General features: G+C 45.1%; 1 protein-coding gene across 1 annotated transcript in view; it reads right to left on the bottom strand.

Moving 5' to 3' along the window:
* The window catches only part of AS3MT (arsenite methyltransferase), a 230,273-nt gene that overhangs the window by 194,712 nt on the left and 13,266 nt on the right, over nucleotides 1–22,295 (bottom strand). The window contains exon 2 of the mRNA XM_086922705.1: nucleotides 18,856–18,910. Coding sequence (XP_086778831.1) covers nucleotides 18,856–18,910 — 55 coding nt within the window. The remainder of the gene's footprint in view (nucleotides 1–18,855; nucleotides 18,911–22,295) is intronic.

Here is a 22,295-nt window from a genome sequence, read left to right as displayed (position 1 = left end):
GGGACCAAATCATTGTACACGTGAGAAGTAAAAAGGTTCAAGAACAACTTTGGATCTTGGGTGATCCCAGTTTAGAAGTGACTATCAGTACCTCCAAAGCTCTTGAACAGTCTGAGCGTTGGATGAAAACTCTTGAAAGTAAAACTTCTTCTGGTACTGTTAGTAAGTCATCTTCTAGTGTTGATGAGGGTAATGTTAATGTTGTTTCCCCTTCTGGCTCATTTTCCAATGGCAAGCCTAACACCAATACGAAGACTCAGTCCAACTCTAAAAATTATTACTGCTTCAGATGTGGTAATCCCAACCACATTGCTTCGTATCCTCGTTGTCCTGCTATTGGAAAAGAGTGCACCAAGTGTGGACGTGTAGGTCATTTTTCAAAAATGTGCAAAGACCCTAGTACTAGAAAAGATTCATCCTTTTCCTCTAAAGGCAAAGTTTCTACTGTGTCACAAGGTATGTCATCATCCCAAGACCTTGAACATGGTATTGTTGTATCTATCCGCAATATGTTTGATATCAAATCTGCAGAAACTTTGAGTTCTCCGGATTGTATTGTTAATATTTTAGGAAAACAACTCAAACTTATGGCTGATTCAGGTTCTCCGTGGACCATTATTACCAAGTTGTATTGCCATGAAGTTTTTGGGGACCTTGTTGATCAAACTAGCTTATGTGAACCTGATATTGTTGCACAAAACTTTGATGAATCTTACATTAATGTTGTTGGTTATAAAGAAGTCCTTATTGAATTTAGGAGAAATAATGCTTGGATCAAAATGTACATTGCTGTCAAAGGTGTGAATGTTCTGGGCTGGAGGGATCAAGCCAGACTTGGAATTACCTTAAATCCCAGGAACAAAGATCCTATTTCTGTGGTTGCCATTACTTGTGATACTTCACCTTTAGACAACACTGCTTCCTGTGGTGGTAATACTCTTCTGTCTGATAATAGTATGATTGCTTCTGAAACTTCCAAGAATGTGTGTGATCTTGAGAAGGATCTCCCTTTGTTATTTCCTCAAGTTTTTTCTGAAAAACTTGGCAAACTTAAAGGTTTTTCCCATAGAATTAAAGTTAAAAGTAGTGCTATCCCAGTCAAACAAAAATTGAGGGGTGTACCCATTAGTATTAGAGCTGAACTCAAAATCTTATTGGACGACATGATTCTTGGAGGTGTTATTGAGGAAGTAGAGTCCTCTGAATGGGTTTCGCCCATCGTTTTGGCTCAGAAACCCGATAAAAGTATCAGATTGTGTGTGGACCTAAGGGCTCTCAATGCCAATTTAATCACTGATTGTCACCCTCTTCCCAATATAAACGAAATGGTATGTTTATTGGATGGTGCTTGCATCTTTTCTACCCTTGATTTGCGTTCCGCTTATCACCAAATTGAGTTAACTGATGATGCAAAGCATTTTACCGCTTTCATCACTCCTTTTGGCCTTTTCCAATTTAAGAGGATGCCTTTTGGCCTAGCCTCCGCCGCTTCGGTGTTTCAAAGGGCTATGCACCACATTTTTAAGGATGTTTGCTCTTTCGTGAAGTGTTTCCAGGATGATATCCTCATTTTCTCTAAGAATGTGGATGATCATCATGTCCATCTTAAGGATGTGTGCAGCAAGTTATGTGATGCCGGTCTTACCCTTAAATTTAACAAATGTAAGTTCTTTTGTAAGAGTGTGGAATATTTGGGTCACACGTTATCTGCTGATGGTGTGGTTCCCAAGCGTTCCCTTGTTGATGCCATTGTGAAAGCCCCTTCCCCTGATAACAAAGAGAAATTGCTTTCCTTTGCTGGCTTATGCGAGTACTACAGTAAGTTTATTCGCAATTTCGCCACAAAAATGGAACCCCTCAGGGAGCTTACTAGGAAGTCCTCAGACTTTGTGTGGTCTGATAGGCAAGAGTCTGCCTTTTGTTCTATTAAGGAAGATATTGTGAATGCTCCCACTTTGAGATCCTTTTCCCTTAACAAGAAGTGCATCATCACCGTGGATGCCAGTTGTTATGGCCTTGGGGCTGTGTTAGGTCAGATTTCAGGCAAGGAAGAATGGTGCGTTGCTTTTGCGTCTCGGACTCTATCTCTCACTGAGAGGAGGTATGCTGTCATTGAAAGGGAATTGTTAGCCTGTACATGGGCTGTTGAGCATTTTCGCAATTATGTTTGGGGAAACAGGTTCATTCTCAAAACTGATCACAAGCCCTTGGTTGGAATCTTGTCTCCTGGGGGCGGTTGGAACTCAACTGCTCGCATTGCACGTTTATCTTCTAAGTTGCAGGAGTATGATTTTGAGGTTTTGTATGTTCCTGGTAGAAGTAATGTCACGGCGGATTTTCTCTCCAGGTTGCCTTGCCCTGATATTGGTACCAATCCAGATAATCGTGAAATTGATATTGTTTCTGTGGTCTATGACTATGTTTCTAGTGATTTCAAGGGAATCTCTGAAGTTGAGTGGATGTCTGAGGTTGAGAAGGATCCTATTTTCTCATTCATTTTTCTCTGTTTGGAAAAAGGTTGGCCTAAAGATAAATCTGTTTTGCCTGAATTTGCTCCTTTTTGTCAGGTTTCGTCTGAAATTGAAGCTGTTGGTAGGATCTTGTTTAAGGCTGGGAAAATGATTCCCCCTGCTTCTTTGTATAACAAGATTCTTTCCTTGGCCCATAGAACTCATATTGGAATGTCCTCTATGAAACGCCTTATTAGGACCAACTTTTGGTGGCCTGGTCTTGACAAGATGGTAGACAGAACTGTCCGTGACTGTGTGGATTGTGTCAGTAGTGATAAGATGCTTAAGGTGTCTTCTGCTCCTCTTTGTCCTGTTCCTTGGCCTAATCATCCCTGGCAAAAATTAGCTTTTGACATTTCCGGTCCATTCCATCGTCTTCCTGAGAATGCTCGTTTTGCTTTGGTTTTAATTGACTATCACACCAAGGTTTCGCTAGAGAGGGTTCTCCTGAAATCCTAGTTACTGATAACGGCGTTCAACTTATCTCCCGGGACATGGAGGATTTTCTTGTCTCTTGTGGTATCAAGCATCACACTACCTCGTTGTATGAGCCTAGGGAAAATGGCCAGGTTGAGAGGTTTAACCGTGTTCTTAAAAATGCTGTGGAGCTTGCTTGTTCTTCGGGTGAGTCTTGGAGGGATGTGGTAAGGGAAAGACTCTGGATGTATCGCATCACCCCACATGCTGTCACGGAGGTCAGTCCCTTCCAGCTTCTGAGAGGGAGAACTCCTAGTTCCGATATCTGTCCTTGGTGGGTTAAGAAGTTGGATGTTAAGGTTGACCACTTGGACATTTCGCAAGTGGCCAATCGTGTTGAAACCAAGCAGAACACTATGAAAACTTTGTTTGACCGCAAAATGAATGTGAAAGTTCCTGATTTTGTTGTGGGTGAGTGGGTCAAGATCAAGAAACCTGGGTTCACTCTCAAAGGTCTTTCTAAGTTCAGCAATCCCATTAAGATTGTTAAAGTTTTCAGGAACTCTGTCATTACTCAAGATGGTAGAGCCTGGAACATAAGGAAGGTTGCAAAGTGTAAGTCTGTTCCTCCTGGTTCTGTTCAGATACTTCCTCATGACAAAAGTTCTGCTCAGAGTCCTACTCATGACGACAGCGACTGTGTTCTACCCTCTCAGTCTGTGGCTCATAGGGTTAAAACCAATGCCAGACCTGTTGTTATACCTTCTAGGTTTCTGTCCTAATTCTCCCCTTCAACATACAGTTTTGTCTGTTTTATAGGAAGGAGATGTGTTGCATTCCACCCTTTCCTTTCTGTGCTGTTCCTTGTTATTTATTTATTTTCTTTGTTGGAACTAGAACCCTGCTCCTGCGTGAGCCTCCCTGGTTCTGTGTTCCAGATTCTCTGTTTGGCAGTTTAATCCTGCTCTGCTGTTATCTGGATGCTCTGTGCCTCTTCACCTACTATTAAACCTTTTTTGGATATAACTTCGTTTGCACTTACTTTACACATGGTTTTCCCTATACATTGGATAAATCCCTATTTGTTAGATATGCCTCTATGAAGTCACATTCAGACACACATGGCGTAAAGCCCCTAAGGTCTGACTCCTTCTAATGTACTCTTCTCCATCTTGCTTCATGAAGGCTGCCATCTTGTCACTCTTAAACAATGGAAGTCACCATCTTTCCCAATTTCTGCAGAATCATTGACATGTCTGCCATTAGATGCAGATGTTGTATGACCTTCTGTTTCTAAAAAGTGTGAAATCATCAAGCCATCCAACTGCTGACATAGATCCAACGCCTGATGCAACATTTATCTGGGTCAAATGTCTACTTTTCAGTGTGTAAAGGTTAAATAAGAACATATACAGTCATATAACCAAAATAGTGAATTCTGAATTGACTATCTTTTAGCTTTTATGTTCATAAGGAAACGCCTGGTCGGCACACCATTGATGCGCATAGTCTTTGTCAGACATTCCTAAACTGATGTCAGAAATTCCACTTTTTGATAAGATTTAGTATAAAAGAACTACCACTTGTCCAAAGAGGTCCTTCGCCCAGTTCATCGCCCGAGATTGTGCCAGAGACGGCCTCACCTACTGCCAGCACATTTCGTAGAAGCTTTATCTCACCTCACGCCAATAACGGCTAGTCCCGGAGTAAGACCGCAGAGTGTGTTTGCCCTTTGTGGTGAGCACTTGATAGCCTCCCCAGGGGGTAAATTAGAATGGGGTGATAATTTAAAAAATAAAACTCGATGTTTTTATTGTTGGCACCGCACTTTAGTTTTTACTGTCTCGCCTGTTAGAGCGAGCAGGTGTTGGTCACCATATTGGCTGAGTGGCGTCTAGTCTTTCTGCGTGAAAGTCTACATAAGTTGAACGCTACTGCAGCCACGCATCCCTCAGAAAGATTTTGCAGTAGTATTTGGGGCATTAAAACAGGGTGATACTTTTAAAAACACTCACTGCTTTTATTTTATCATTTGTACTGCACGCCTGCACTTTAGTTCTTACTAACTTGTCAGTTAGAGCGAGCAGGTGCCAGTCGTCATATCGTTTTATTGCTGGTCTAGTCTTTCAGCTTAAAAGTCTTCTTAAATTGAACACTGGTGGTGACCACACAGCTGTTGCGTCAAAGACAAGGCTAACTGTGTCCGTTCGCGGCTAGAATGCACTGTCCGCCATGACCCCTGGCCTTTTTTTTTTATTTGGGGTATACGAGAGACTCATAATTGGAACTCCGCTGCTCGGGTAGGCAAAAACATAGTAACATTCATGCTTTTAATGTGAGCTCTCGTCCAAATTGCTGTTCTGTCTGTAACTATGTGTTAAGCCATGATCTTACTAGCCTTCCAGTAGGTAACATATTTTTACCTCCCACCTCCTGCAGTTGCAGAGCTAAGGCATTTACCTGAGTCACTGATGTGTGTTCTTCTGAACACAAGATCGCTGATCAAAAATAAGTATTGAGTTTGCAGATTTTGTCGATCTCAATAATCTTAATAAAATGTTTGTAATAGAAATATGGTCTGACACTATGTCATGCTCGGATTTAAAAGCGGAAATTCCAGATGAATACGATATTTGCAGAGTAGATAGGCATCTAAGACGTGGAGATGGGATTGCGATCATCTATCACAACCACCATAAGGCCATATCCCAGCCTGCCTCTCAGTTGGATGGTGAAGCTCTTAGTTTAATTTAAAGTGTAATAACACTCATACTTTTAATGGCTTTTGGTGTATTGCCCACCTGGACCAAAAGAGAGATTTATTAGTCCCTGCAGACTTACACTGAATCCTGTATGGATTTCCCCAACTTCACTATCTTGGGGGATTTCAATTTTCATTCAGAGCTCGCCGAAAATAGAGATAATCATCACTTAGTTTATTACCTTTGCAGTTCAACCTTACTCAGATAGTTGATATTCCTACCCCTCAGGCCAACCATTAACAACTCTGACCTTAAGTTCTACCATTAACTTGGCCAGATCATAAAGCTGTTTTTCTCAACCTTAAAGTTCCCACCAATACATCATTTAAATTGAATTCTTCCACATCATTTAAGTTTCATCCACAGTAGAAAATTGATAAAAATAGAATTGGACAACATTTTCACAAGCTCCAGTCGTAATCTGCAACCACTACTTTTACAAACTGGATTGATTCTGCAGTCACTTTATTGGCTTCTGAAAAAACAATGACAAACCACAGACGGAAACTGTCTGTTGCTTGGTACTCGCCTGATACTAAAAAACTTTAACAAAAGTGTATGGCTCAATAATATAGGTGGAGGAAAGACTACAACCTGAAGAAAAAAATAAATATAAATTTCCATTAAATGATTACAAAAGCCTTCATTATTTCTGAAAAAACAAGATATTTTACTGTAAGAATCAACACTTCTAAAGATTCCACTAAGGAAATATTTAAGACGGTCTCTACTTTATCAAACTCTAATAACAGTAAAATCTTTACTACGGATCAATCCTTCTGCAATAAGCTTGCAGATTGTTTTCAGTCAAAACTGAACATAATTTTCAATGACTTTACCTCCAACAGAGTAGGCACTTCTATAGAAGGCCCTATCTTTGTTCCTAGAGCTTCAGAAGCCTCAATACTAAGTATTGATTTGCCTCCTAATGTTCTCACCAATTTCGGCCCCCCTCTCAGAAGAAAGAGTAGCATCATTTATTAAAACCCTCAAGTCAGGCTCTCCATTTGATTGATGCCCTCCTTGTGTCTTACAGGTTTTTCTCTACAGTCTCAGTCTCTTACTGATTCGTTGAATAACATACTGATCTCAGGTCACTTTCCGACAGCCTGGAAAAAAGGAGTCAGTGCTTCCTCTTTTAAAAAACCTTCCCTTGATGCTGATGATTGAAGAGTTATCAGACTATTTCCCTCCTCCACTGCCTGCCAAGGTACCGAAAAGGCTATAAATGAGAACATTATGTCCTTTCTTGATGTCAATCACCTCCTGGACCCATCCAATATGGTTTCAGGTCATATCAATATACGCAGTTAGCCTTAGTCGGTGATACTGAGGATATCAGAATGATGGGCAATAGGGGAGGAAGGGCTGAGCTGCATCTTCTCGATGTCTCAGCCGCATTTGATACAGCAACTGTTCTTTGATTTTTAACCAGCTTGAGAGAATCAGTATTTAAGGCGCAGCCCTTGCCATACTCAGATCCTTTCTTTCTGAAAGAGAGCAAGTGGTTGTCTTTGGAGATTGTGTTTCTGCACCTTTTTCTATCCCATGTGGGGTGCCTCAGGGCTCTTCGTTAAACTCTATGGTATTTAACATCTATGTCACCCCTCTATCCAAACGTATTCGATCTCACAGCTTTTTAGTTGTCTCCTATGCCGACAACACTCAAATAGTAGTGTCAGTGTCATCCGATGTCAACGAGGTGGCCAACAAATTTAACAACTGCTTGGCCAAATTGTTACATGGATGCATGAGAATTGTCTGAAACTGAACTCTGAGAACATGGAGGTGCTACTTTTTGGCAATTCTTCCACCTTTTGGAAAATTCCCTGGTGGCCTCCCAATCTTGGCCCTGCTCCTACACCTGTACAGAAAGCTAAGAACTTAGGGGTGTTGTTTGATGGAAAACTTTGTTTTGGCACCTTTTTCTATCCCATGTGGGGTGCCTCAGGGCTCTTCGTTAAACCCTATGGTATTTAACATCTATGTCACCCTTCTATCCAAACGTATTCGATCTCACAGCTTTTTAGTTGTCTCCTATGCTGACAACACTCAAATAGTAGTGTCAGTGTCATCCAATGTCAACGAGGTGGCCAACAAATTTAACAACTGCTTGGCGCAAATTGTTACATGGATGCATGAGAATTGTCTGAAACTGAACTCTGAGAACATGGAGGTGCTCCTTTTTGGTAATTCTTCCACCTTTTGGTACATTCCCTGGTGGCCTCCCAATCTTGGCCCTGCTCCTACACCTGTACAGAAAGCTAAGAACTTAGGGGTGTTGTTTGATGGAAAACTTTGTTTTTCGGATTCTGTTTCTATCTGCTCAGGATTCTGAAAAAGGTCTTTACATACATCCCCCCAAATCTGCAAAAATTGGTCATTGTCCCTTGTCATTTCCAGAATTGACTACCGTAATGCTCTGTATATGGGCATGCAGAAGTGTCTACCACATAAACTTTCATCCCTGCAAAAGGTAGCAGTGCAGCTGCTTTTGAAAATTTCAAACTGTAACTCTGTCTCTCAAAGCATTTTTGGCCGTTATTGGTTGCCTGTTCGTGAGAGGATCAGGTTTAAGGCCCTCTCCCTGGTTCACAAAGAGCTTCACAAGACCGACTCTCAATACTTAAAAAAAATATTTTGTTGGCATGTGTCCGGTCGTGACATTCGGTTCTAGTCCAGCTAAGATGGTAGCCTTACCTAGAATCAATAAAGCGAGATGGGGAGGTTGGAGCTTTTCCTACTCCAACTCCAAATTATGATGCCCTTCCATATAAAATCTCAATCTAATCTGACACAATACTGGAAAAGGTTTCGTCCCTCACCAAACAGAAATATACTGTACGGCTTCTTCTAAGGATGCCAGAGCTTTTTATTGACTTACTTACTCAACAAGGGATGCATTACTTCTCTTCTCCATAAGAAACTCTAGACTGCAGGTTGCTTTGCTTTTCATGTTCTCTCAGTGTAGTGCATAGAAGTCAGCATTAGGGTTTTAGGTTTTAGATTACATTTTAACACATACAAGAAATGTTCATTTTATTCTCTTTATTACGTTAGTACGGACATCCTCTTCAGATGACAAACAGGCTTCAATAGCAGGGCCATTATCTGAAATCAATTTACTCAAAAAAACATTAGTGGTTTAGGTGGAAACCAATTGGCGCATAGAACATTTTTACTTGTGAAATGAATGGGTCTGTTCAGTGAGAGGTCATGCGCCTCAATCAGATCAAGGTTCATAACCAAAAGCAATGGGATATTATCATTCAGACAATGGGAGATTACTTTGAACTCTACATACAGGGGACTCAAACCTGTAGAGATTATATATATATATATATATATATATATATATATATATATATATATATATATATATATATATATATATATATATATATATATATATATATACACATATACACACACACACTGGAAGAACTATGACCTTTGTATCTAGGTATTAACTGGGAAACAGAGGGGTCGATGCCATGTGCCATACTAAATTACTTTTTAGAATCAGCTTTGTTGGAAAACGAGGCAGTGTCTGTGAGGCCTGCACAAATAACATGACTACCTTTGTCCGTCACTGGGTACCAATCACCCCATTGTAGCTCGTACCACCACTCCTATGTATGCACATCATCTTGCCCCCTAATGCAGTGGGTTTAAACATAACAGGGAGAAAGGGCCTTGCTCACTGGCACCATCCCAGTGGCGACCCATCCCCTTATCTCAACAAGCGTTTAAAATGGGCAAACCTGTCATGGTGACACATAACCCTGACTGAGCATCTCATACTGACCATACAGTAAACACCTCTACATCTTAGGGGCTAACAATCAGACTTGTTCTTCTCTGGCACAATGGGAGGTGATCGCAGCCCGGGGAGCCCACCCTGGCTGCTCCGGCTGGCTCCCGGTCCAACTCGCACCCTCGTGTTCGGCAGCGGGTGCCAGCGCTCCTTTTCTAGTCTGCCTGCTCCGGCGGGCAGACATGGCGGCTGCATACAGACCGGCGGGTACTCAGGGGAGTGTTCCGGCACTCCCGCCTTCCTCCTGCAGCGGGCGAGTGCGGCGACCCCCCTCCTCCTGGCTTCACTGGAGCCCAGAGTTGGGGGTCCCGGACCCCTCGGAGATCTTCACAGAGAGCCCGACGGTGCTCCCAGCTTCAGCTTATCCCAATCGGGGGAGTGCGACGGCACTCACCCCTCCATTCCGCAGCCAACGGGGCCTGGAGTTGGGTGTCCCGGGAGCTCACTTCGCGCTCCCCGGCTTCCGCTTCTTTGGGTGCCAGGGTTGGCTCCTGGTACCACCTGGGCATCTCCACGGGGAGCGCAATGGCGCTCCCCGACTTTCTCTTCCTCGGGCCAGGGTGGGCTCTTGGCAACCCGCTAGGGCATTTTCACAGGGAGCGCAACGGCGCTCCCCGACTTAACTTCTTGAGGGGGCAGCCCCCAGGACCTGACCCACGCCGGGGGCATATTTAAGATCGGCGGCAGAGCCGCACGTGCTTCGTTATTGGTTTTCTCAGAGGTCAAAGGTTGCCTACCTTCTGGGGGGCATATCTCAGCCCCCAAGGGATCGATCTTCCTCATTCTGGCCTTTTCTTGCTCCTGGTGGCATGCCCCAGCCACTCCGTCCACTCAGGATCCCCCACAGACCCATGCCCCCACCACATCTTCAACAAAGCAGACTCCATCATTGCACCACACCTCCGAGACGTCATCAACTGCTCCCTCAACTCCGCCACCTTCCCGGAAATCTGGAAACACGCCGAACTCAGCGCCCTTCTGAAAAAACCCACAGCTGACCCCACCGAACTCAAAAACTACCGCCCCATCTCGCTCCTTCCTTTCCCGGCCAAAGTCATCGAGAAAGCTATCAACAACCAGCTCGCCGCCTTTCTCGAAACCAACAAATCCCTCGACTCCTCACAGTCCGGATTCCGAGCAAAACACAGCACTGAGACCGCACTCATCGCAGCTACAGACGACATTCGTAATCTACTGGACAATGGAGACACAGTCGCCCTCATCCTCCTTGACCTCTCCGCAGCCTTCGACACAGTCTGTCATAGCACCCTACTACAACGCCTCAGAAACATCGGAATCCAATGAAAAGCACTGGAATGGATCTCCTCGTTCCTTACCGGAAGAACTCAGAGAGTCCGCCTTCCACCATTCAAAGCAGAGGCCACTGAAGTCATTTGCGGCGTGCCACAAGGATCTTCACTCAGCCCCACCCTCTTCAACGTATACATGAGCCCCCTCGCGACCATCGCACGCCAACACAACCTCAACATCATCTCCTACGCTGATGACACCCAACTGATCCTCTCACTCACCAAAGACCCGAACACCGCCAAAACCAACTTACATGAAGGAATGAAAGAAGTAGCCGAGTGGATGAAACACAGCCGTCTGAAACTGAACTCAGACAAAACAGAAGTCCTTATCTTAGGTACCTCCCCCTCCGCCTGGGATGACTCTTGGTGGCCAGAGGCCCTCGGAAAAGCACCCATCCCGACGGACCACGCACGAAACCTGGGCGTCATCCTGGACTCCTCACTCTCGATGAACAGACAAGTCAACGCCGTTTCATCATCTTGCTTCAACATTCTTCGCATGCTCAAAAAAACTTTTCGCTGGATTCCCACCGAAACTAGAAAAACGGTCACCCACGCACTGGTCACGAGCCGCCTGGACTACGGAAACACCCTTTACGCCGGTACTACCGCAAAAAATCAGAAAAAACTCCAACGCATCCAGAACGCATCAGCCAGACTCATACTAGACATCCCGCGTAAAGACCACATTTCTGGTCACCTGAAAAACCTCCAGTGGCTCCCCGTCAATAAGAGGATAACATTCCGCCTCCTAACCCACGCTCACAAAGCACTTTACGAACTTGGACCCGAATGCCTCAACACACGACTTTCCTTCTACACCCCCTCCCGCCACCTACGCTCCTCCAACCAAGCCCTTGCTGTTGTACCTCGCATCAACAAAACCACCATGGGAGGAAGATCCTTCTCCTACCTGGCAGCTAAAACCTGGAACTCACTTCCCACTCACCTTCGCCTCACTCAAAACCATCCAGCATTCAGAAAGCAACTTAAAACTTGGATATTCGACCAATAATTCCCCACCCTTCCTCAAGCGCCTTGAGACCCTCTGGGTATGTAGCGCGCTATATAAATTGTCTGACTTGACTTGACTTGACTCCTGGTCTCAAGGAGGGTGAATTCAGCCAGGAGCGGTCGTCACTGGCTCCCTGCGCCAGCCTATCGTCTGGCTCTCCTCCTGGGCCTCTCTTCTCTTTGCGCATAGGCCCAGGCTTCTGCTTCCTGGTCCAGGTCTCCCCTTGTGGGACAAGTCAGGGTCCTGGGCCAGTCTGGAGGTTCTTCCTTCCAGCTGTCCATGGTGCCAGGCTCAGCAGACCACACCACAGAGAGAGCTCCTCTTCCTGTGCAAGCTCTCTAAAAAGAATTTGGAGGGGCTTGCAGGAAGTCTCTACTTGCCCTATCAAACAGCAACACCTCACCTCTTTTTCCCTGCTCCCTCCTTCCTGCCCAGGCCTCTGGGTTAGTTCAAAATGGCGTCATCCAGGGGTCTCATGCCACATGGTCTCTTAAAGACCCTACCCCCTTGCTGCCTTCTCTCCAGAGCAGCTTGGTGCCTAGCACCAGGTGACAGCAACTGATGGATAACTGTGAAGCTCCACCGATCTTCTCTCCCTTTTGGAGAAGAGACCTTCACCCTTGGAATGCTTGTCGTGAAGGGCTAGGCCTCTGACGCTACAGCTTGGGGAGGAAGGTCATTTATCCAGCCTGGCAGGGTCAGCCTCAGTCAGGCTCTGGGTTATGAGCGGAGTCCGAGGGATACACAATTTCTGGATGGCCCATTAGCAGTACATCAATGGTTTTGAACTCAACAGAATACTTCTTCTCACCTATATTATAGTGGACTTTAGTGCGGGTCTGGAATTTGTAGGCCCTAGGGAATTAAAACTATCCCATGCGATCCCCATCCTCATAGGAGAATAATGGAGTGGTCCTTCAGTGAAAACAGTAAAGCACACTGACTTTCCCTTACATGTCTCTTCCCATTGTATAAAGCCTATTCCATGTCACCACCCAGCACTGCATAATTCCTGTCACACCATTCAATCTGTAACTGCTCCTGGGCTGTGTACGCCAGGAATCTTCCATGCGCAGCCCCCACACACGTGCACCCACATGTACACACGTGCCTACATGTAACCAGACTGGTGCACCTTACTCCGGTTGCAGCGCAGTGGACAATTCTCACCAGGGGGACACCGGTAAAATCCACATGAAGTCTCTTTCATCATGAGTTCACTGTGGGTGAGTCCCAACTTACGAGGCTCTCCCACAGTAAAAGCTCAACAATTAGGTGTTCACTTAGCGAAAAATCTGGGTGGCTCAGATGGTCAGAACCTCCTTCTAACAAGCTAGTATAGGGCATCCACGTATGGAGTGGTTAAAATTGTAAAAAAAAATATTTTGATTCAAATTAGTCAGATCACATACACTTGGATGCATGAATTTACATGATGCAATATTAAAATCCCCAGCCTATATAATAAATATTTGCGAGCTAAATTTCTCCACAAACTTAGTTACAAAATCCTCATGTGTGTGTCTATCATCGAAAGTATAATAATAATAATTAACTTTAATAAAATTAAAATGACTAGGACCATACAACGTGCAGCATTTGGTACAACGGAGTACTGTTAATAACTTACACCTTTACACTGGTTCCCGTCAAATAAACACTGCCAATAAGTCATTTCCTCGCCCTGCTGAGGACTGTACCGAGGGGTTGCATTATGACATAAACCCATCAATGCAAACATTTTCAAGCATCCACGTTTCCTGACAGCAAACTACATCAATTTAAAATGGTGTTCGACCAGTCGGCATTAGATATCTTTGATCTCGTTCCTGCAATTTTCCAATATAGAATTTTAAGACCCCTGGGGTCGCCTTCCTTCCACCTTTATAGGGTGGAGGAAAGGTATTGGATTCATAGATCATGGGAGTCCATCCCATAAGTGCTTTCCCCCAGTACGTCAGCACCAGCATCTGTTTTGCAATTCCCAAGTCAATCAAGCCTGTGATACCATCTAAGTTTGATTTACTTACCGTTATAAACCTGCAGGAGCAGCACAAAACTGTGCAGCACCACAACAGTGTACACCCAACCCTTAGTACATGTAGGCCTGAAAGGAACTCAGGAGATTTCTTGCCACAGATAGTTGTCAGTATGTCCAATCTTAGAATACCATGCAAAAGCTCTTTGATAAAATAGAAGAACGACCATACACTATAAACTGCTGATGTTTAAAGGGAATTATACAGGAGAAGCCCGCTACACAACACTTTTTCCAACAAACTAAATGAATGAGGACTTTTTGCTGAACACGTACCCTACTTAAGAAACGGGAAATCTGTCAGTTGGGTAGGCTTTCCTCATTTCCATCTATAGTAAAGATGCAACAAAAATAGATGTACCATGGGGCATAGTGGACTAAAGACATGTGGCGAACACCAAAAAAGTTTAAACTATATAGATATAAACAAGCATTTCCATTGTATTCATAACGTAAATTCGCACCCACAGTTACACCAAAATAAGTTTGAGTTAGGTACATTTAAGGTGGCATAGTGACTGAAACTTCCACGTTTTTTGCAGGGTGTATTGAAAGGGATTGTCCCATCTGGTAATTGAGCAATCAAATACTTCTCCTACCATGAGACATATTACAATACGTTCCGCAGGGGCACATTGCCCGTTTATGCCGCTTTGCGCGACCCCGGCGAACTTTCGGAATACAGAGGGGGCGCAGACGCTTGTGTGTCCCATTCAGCAATACTGATAGTGCAGGCATAAATAAATGGCCTGCGCTACCATCAGGGGGCATTCCCTCATTTGCAAGGGGGTGTGCCCTATGCAAATAAGGGAATTCCTTTGCCTCTGCGTCCGTGCCATATTACAGACATGAAAGGAAAACAGGGGAACCCTACTCACTATGGAACCTGGGTAATAGTTATACAAGGAAAAACAACGGTTCCTGTGGATTGATAAGATACCTTTGTTTGTAATAAAGGAGGCAAAATTGCAATATTTTAGAGGGTAACTCAATGACAGAGGGCGAAAGAAACACTAACACAGGAGAATTCATGTAACATTTTCATACATTTTTGGACCAAAAGCAATATAAACATAATTTGAAAAACAAAATACATTAGTGCATTGCGTCCCAAGTGAGAACGGGAACCCAAAGTTAAGGGACAGTGGGGCAAGGTAATTCCAGGATGGTAAAACTGCTTAAATTCATACAGTCTGGCCTAAGCCCCCGTTCAGTTTCACGAGACTGCCCAGTTACATCCTCAGATGTCCCTTCATCGTTAGTCCTGAAGAGACCCTACACTGACTATAGAGTCGAAATGCCGTCGACACACAGAAGAAGCGAACCATTACACAGCACATGTCATTGCATATTGCTGCTGTCTACATAGAGATTATTTTTGTTAATGGTCGACTTAAAAAATTGTGGAAACCTTGTATATAGAAATTCACACTGTCCCTTAACTTTGGGTTCCCGTTCTCACTTGGGACACATTGCACTAATGTTTTTTTGATTTTCAAATTATGTTTATATTGCTTTTGGTCTGAAAATTTAGCAATATAAACATAATTTGAAAATAATAATCTCTATGTAGACAGCAGCAATATGCAATGGCATATGCTGTGTAATGGTTTGCTTCTTCTGTGTGTCGACGGCGTTTCGACTCTATAGTCAGTGTGGGGTCTCTTCAGGACTAACGATGAAGGGACATCTGAGGATGTAACTGGGCAGTCTTGTGAAACTGAAAGGGGGCTTAGGCCAGGCTGTATGAATTGAAGCAGTTTTACCATCCTGGTCCAAAGATGTATCAAAATGTTACATGAATTCTCTTGTGTTAGTGTTTCTTTCGTCCTCTGTCATAGAAGTGCCCTCTAAAATATTGCAATTTTGCCTCCTTTATTACAAAGGTATCTTATCAATCCACAGGAACCGTTGTTTTTCCTTATATAATACAGACAGGGGCTCAAGGCAAAGAAGCTCTCAGAGTTGCAGTTCCCCACCTTCTAGGTGTCACTCAGACAATGGGAGATTACTTTGAACTCTACATACAGGAGACTAAAACCTCTAGATATTTCATAAATAAATAAATTCTACTAGAAGAACTATGACCTTTGTAAGTAGGTATTAATTGGGAAACAGAGTGGTCGATGTCATGAGCCATAGTAAATTAGTTTTTAGAATCAACTTGCATAGGGCATCCACGTATGGAGTGATAAAAAAAATCTTTTGATTCAAATTAGTCAGACCACATACAATTGGATGCGTGAATTTACCTTCTAGGTGGCGAACTGTGAGTGCGCCCCTGAGAGCAGCCCTCAGGAAGGTAGAAAGGGTGTCCTATGGACCCCTCCAGACATCCCTTTGCAAGCGGGTGCAGGCACCAACTGCACCCGCCTGAAATGATCTCTAACCCCCTTTAAATGTACAGGTGGGTTTGACTACCACCAGGCCAGCGCGAGGTTGCAGCTGCCCTGGGAGTAGCGCATTCACAATAATGAGGCGCAGTGTCATTACTTCCGCAACATTTAGAGGGTGAGCAGGGCGCAAACAATGACAATGCAAAACACTGCCCTATCAATCAATCAATCAATCAATCAATCTATTTGTTGAACGAGCTATTTACCCGTGAGGGTCTCAAGGGGGGGGGGGCGGAAGCTTTGCTACTGTTCGAAGAGCCAGGTCTTGAGGAGCCTTCTGAAGGCGAGTAGGTCTTCGGTCTGCCGTAGGTGGGTAGGAAGGGTGTTCCAGGCCTTGGCGGTGAGCGGCGAGGGCGAGGCTGGCGGAGCGGAGCTGGGGGCGAGGGGTGTGGAACCTGAGTCTGCTGTTCAGGTAGGCTGGTCCGGCGTTGTGGAGTGCTTTGTGTGCGTGGGTGAGGAGTTTGAAGGTGATCCTCTTGTCGACGGGGAGCCAGTGTAGGTTTCTCAGGTGGGGGGTGATGTGGCTGCGGCGGGGGACGTTGATGATCAGTCAAGCGGAGGCATTTTGGATGCGCTGTGGTCGTCGTAGGTGTTTGGCTGGGATTCCGGCATAGAGTGCATTGCCATAGTCCAGCCTGCTGCTGACGAGGGCCTGCGTCACCGTTCTTCTTGTTTCGGTCGGGATCCACTTGTAGATCCTGCAGGGCATGCAGAGGGTGTTGTAGCAAGAGGACATGGAGAGGGAGGAGTCGAGGATGAATCCAAGATTGCCTGCGTGGTCGGGGGATGTCGGTGCTGTCCCCAGAGTGGTTGGCCAGCAGGAATCGTCCCAGGCTGAGGGGTTGGGTCAGAGGATGAGGACCTCGTCTTGTCCGAGTTAAGTTTCAGACGGCTACTCCTCATCCAGTCGGCGATGGCCTTCATTCCGTCGTGAATGTTGGTTTTGGCGGTGCGTGGGTCCTTGGTGAGGGAAAGGATGAGCGGAGTGTCGTCAGCGCAGGAGATGATGTTGAGGTTGTGGTGGCGGGCCACTTGTGCGAGGGGGGCCATGTAGATGTTGAACAGCGTCTGGCTGAGGGAGGAGCCCTGGGGGACGCCGCAGATGATGTCGGTGGCTTCGGAACGGAAAGGTGGGAGGCGGACGCTCTGGGATCTGTCGGAGAGGAAGGATGTGGTCCAGTCGAGGGCCTTCTCTTGGATACCGGCTTCTTGGAGGTGTGTTTTTAGAGTGCGATGGCAGACTGTGTCGAAGGCGGCCGAGAGGTCCAGGAGGATGAGGGCAGATGTTTCGCTGTTGTCTAATTGGCACCTGATGTCATCTGTCGCGGCGATGACGGCTGTCTCGGTGCTGTGGTTTCATCTGAAACCGGATTGGGACGGGTCCAGGATGTTGCTGTCTTCGAGGTGGCGGGTCAGTTGCATGTTGACGATTTTCTCGATGACCTTCGCTGGGAACGGGAGCAGGGAGATGGGCCGGAAATTCTTGAAGTCCTTGGGCTTTTTGAGGAGGGCGTTGATTTCGGCGTGCTTCCAGCTTTCCGGGAATGTCGCTGTTTCGAAGGAGATATTGATGATCTTCCGTAGTTGGGGTGCGATGGCTGCGTCTGCCTTGTTAAATATGTGGTGTGGGCACGGGTCTGTCGGTGATCCTGAGTGGATGGAGTTCATGACCTTGCGTGTCTCGACGTCGCTGACGTTGGACCAGGAGGTCAGGCGGTTGGTGCTGTTGGTGTTCGGGAGAGGGGTGGAGTCTGGCGTGGTCGGGTGAGTTGTGGTGTTGAAGCTTTGGATGTCGGCGATCTTGCGGTGGAAGAAGATGGCCAGTGAGTCACACAGTTCCTGTGAGGGCGGGATGTCGTTGGTGTTGGCGCTGGGGTTGGAGAGTTCTTTTACAATGACAGTAAAGAGCTCTTTACTGTCGTGTGCGTTGTTATCCAGGCGGTCTTTGAAGGAGGATCTCTTGGCTGCTCTGATGAGGTGGTGGTGTCTGCGGGTGGCGTCCTTGAGGGCTGCGTGGTTGTCTTGTGTGCGTTCGTGGAGCCATTTCTTCTCTAGTTTCCGGCATGCGCGCTTGGAGGCCAGGAGCTCGTCGGGGAACCAGGTGGCTCTCTTGCTGGCGTGGTTGTTGGAGGGTTTCTTCAGTGGGGCGAGGGTGTTGGCACAGTCGTTGATCCACTGTCTGAGGTTGCAGGCTGCAGCGTCTGGGTTGGTGGGGTCAGTGGGTGGGTTCTTGGAGAGGGTGGTAATAAGCTGATCTTTTGTGACTTTGCTCCAGCAGCGGCGAGACAGCTGTTGGGTGCGATGTTGGTCTCTCTGACAATCGGTAGTGCTAATGTTAAACTAAACATTGCACTTGCTTGAAAATCATTTATCTGTGCATACACTTTAGGATTTTCGAGAAACTAAAAAAAGAACACTTTAAGAAAATAGCAGGCGCAATCATACTTATTTTCTTCATAAACCTGACCTGGACTCATTTTATCGAACATACTTTTCGTAAATGTAAAGTAAGTTTTCTCCAAAGCTTCACTATGGGTTGAAATAACATGCATGCATTCCACTGACCATCTGCAGTCAGGCCTCTTACCTTGACATCGTTGTATATCTCCGAGCCTTGAGCTCCACAGCCAGGTGCTGCTCCACTGCAGACAAAAAAGAAGAGCATTATCACACAGATAGTAAAATAAAAAGATTATTTAGACCTTGGTCTATTAAAAACAATAAATACTATAAGCCAAAACAGTACTTAAAACAAGCTGATCAAAAAGAACTCGCGCATCTAGCCAAAAATAACCTTTAAAAACCTAGCTTCCCACCGAGCATGCAACAAGAAATGATTTGATATTCAAAATGAGTGAAATCGCCTTGCTACGTTGCTGAATGTTATACTTTAAAAAAGATTGGTTTTGAAATCCACCTTCTATTTCTTAGAAAATAGAAACCGTCAACTAATAAGTGCATATTAAAACGTTTGAACCTTAGGCCACATTTACATTTCTGTCCTGCAGGAAAGCACGAATATTGTTCCTCGTTTAAAAGCAGCAAGTTTAAAGCCACACGATATTTTACCAGCAGCGAGCACAGGTGGGGGTTGAATGACGAAGATAAATACGGGTACCCACCTTTTTTTCTGTCAAGTTTCCAACATATAAATTGGAGCTGGTTTTGTCGATAAATAGCGGAAGTTATTGATCCTGGATTCCTCTCACAGGTTTCCTTCCTCGTCGACAGCTGGGGTGGGGTGGCTATGCTGATTTATAGCCTACAATATGTAATTTTTGAGCCATGTTTGCCAATATGTTCCACACTTCTCTCGCCCTCATTAGGTCCCTAATTTCAATATCTTTGGCACAGAGAGGTGATTTTAAATCTTCCCCACAAAAGAGATTCCCGCCAAAACTCAATGATGATTTAGAGGCGAGGGGCGCCCATCCGCCAGAGGCTGTCAAATAGCATAGAAGTTTGTTGGTTTTTGTTTGGTTTTGTTTTGGAAAATTGTACAAGCAATATGGCTTAAGTTACATTGTAACTTCAATTCCTTTGTGGCACCTCCTATGGCTCGCGTTTTATGAGCTGGGAATGGCGCCAAGCTACTGTTTACAGATGGTTAACGATTGTACATTGATCCTCACATGCATACTACCAATACATTTTTTATTTTTTTTAATGATGATTTAGGGGCAAGGTAATGCCAGGATGGTAACTGCTTCAATCCATACAGCCTGGCCTAAGCCCCCCTTTCGGTAATCACATACGTTTTCAAACATTTACCTTCAATTTATCCCAATTAGGGTCTGAGCTAAGGCATAGTACTTCCGCTCGGTACATGGGGACCATAGCTTTTTAAATTTCAGAAGCCCTGCAGATGGTTAAAGGGCCCAAGAATCCCCATTATTCCCTATGTAGGGAGCAACTTAGTTTCAAATTGAAATTCATCCCCAAATACTCATATGGTTTAACCACCTCCACTGGTTTATGCAGTGGCGGCTCCTCTGCTAAGGAGTAGCGTCGCCCCACTGCTTTTAAGCAGTGTAACTATGCTGCTTTGCGGGCTGGACAGGGTGTGGCTGCTGAGCTGACAGAGCAGGGGAGGAGTGGTTTACATTCCCTAAAGTGTGCATGAATGTTGGCCAGTCCTCTGGGCCCAGCCAACATTCATGCGCACTTTGCATCATTGCAGCCTGCATGGAGAACATGCCCAGCCTCCCATTCTCGAGCTGAGCGGCGATCCACGGTGCTCAGACCAATCACAACGTTGCATTGCAGCATTGTGATTGGCTATCAGGGGGCTGGGAGCCGGGTGCATCCAGGTTCCTGTCCTGGATGCCAGAAAGAGGACTGAGGAGAGGCAGCGCCAGCAAGCGGGTGGCAGACAGGTAATTGTGAATTACATTTTTTTTTTATTTGCCCCCCCCCTCCGCAACCCGGCCCCTCCAACGCCTTCAAATGCCACCTGCCACTGGGTTTATCTCCTAAAATCTACTAATATGGCTTACCTTTCCTAAATAAATATTTTTTTAAATGTCTTATCTGTATTCTCCGTGAAGTAGTTTACTACACAATATTTAGCGCATTAGCCAAAAATGGGGGGAAAAGACAGATCGCGAATCTATTATATGCGGATGCCCTGGCTATTAGAGCTCTGAATCAAGTGGATCATCAAAGAAAATTAGCACAGAGACAAAAAATAACCCTCCACAGAAGACATAAAGAGACAGATTTATCAATACTTTGCGCCAGTGATGCGCAGAACTTATTTTGAGCTGGAACTGTGCCCATAAGTAAATTGCACTACTTAGCGTTACTTAAATTTAAGGGGGTGTCTCAACGGTGGCATAAAAGTGTTCCCATGCTAGCACTAACTTTTTTTTATTCAAAGTCCTATGTACCAAAATTTGTAGACAGGGCTTTGAGCCAAAAAAAACAATGCCTCCTTGAGGCAGGCATTAATTTGGAGAATTTTTTTTATTCCTCCAAACGTTTCAAATTTTGAATGTGTGCTGCACTGTACAGCACACATAAAATGATTGAAGTTTTAAAGTATGTCTTAGCATAAAGGTTTTGTATTCAAGCACATTAACGAACGCCTTTGTTTTTTTGTGCCAAGATGTGTGTGTGTGTGGGACTTGGCAGAGAGAAGCAGTGCCAATCTTAGAAGATATAATGCTGTCTAGTCTCTCCCCCAGACCTAGCATAACACAGTGCAGCAACTTTATTGCTGTGCTGTGCTAGGGTTTTTTTTAAATCTCTTTAGTCATCTTTGGTCATTTCACAACTAATCTAGAATACATCAGCTTCTTTTGAGCAGCACACTTTCAACCTTTGCTCAGATCCATATGTGTGCTCAAAGTAAATAACCAGCACACCTCAAGTTGCTACTTTTTTTTTTTTTTTTTTAAGTTGAAAGTCCCTGGAGATATGGCCATTAGCCACTACATGCGCGAGGGGTTTTGTATACAATAACTTCACCCAAGCACAAAACTTGGGGCCGAAGCCCAGATGTCCCAGATGTCGAAGAACCGCGAACAGATAAGACCATTCGACCATGTTGAATGCCATTCGGACATCCAATGAAAGAATCACTGCCGGTTCCGAAAGACTAGGTATCTGTGCCATTACCGCGTGGACTCATCTCAAATTTAGAGCGGTGTTCCTGTTTGGCATAAACCCGGATTGGTACGGGTGGATAAGCGCCTCCAAGTGCGGGGTCAGTCGACTAGCTATCATTTTCGCAAATACCTTCGCCTCCGCATTTAACAATGAAATCGGTCGATAAGATGTGCACTCGTCCGGAGGCTTGCCGGGTTTCGGTATAGTGATTATCGTGGCTGTCCGCTGGTCCCGCGGCAATTCCCCCTTATTCAGGCTATCCACAAACATCTTCAAAAGATGCGGAGCCGTGAGGTCGTAGACTCGCTTGTAAAATTCTATAGGGACTCCGTTCGTTCCCAGGGCCTTACCCGATTGCAAGGAATGTATCGCAGTCAGGACCTCATCCTTCGTGAATTCAGATTCCAAGACTGTGGC

The sequence above is a fragment of the Lissotriton vulgaris genome, chromosome 5 (genome assembly GCF_964263255.1).
Source record: "Lissotriton vulgaris chromosome 5, aLisVul1.2, whole genome shotgun sequence".
Lineage (NCBI taxonomy): Eukaryota > Metazoa > Chordata > Amphibia > Caudata > Salamandridae > Lissotriton > Lissotriton vulgaris.
The sequence above is the reverse complement of the archived record's forward strand: the minus strand, read 5'-3'. Positions and strand labels throughout refer to the sequence as shown.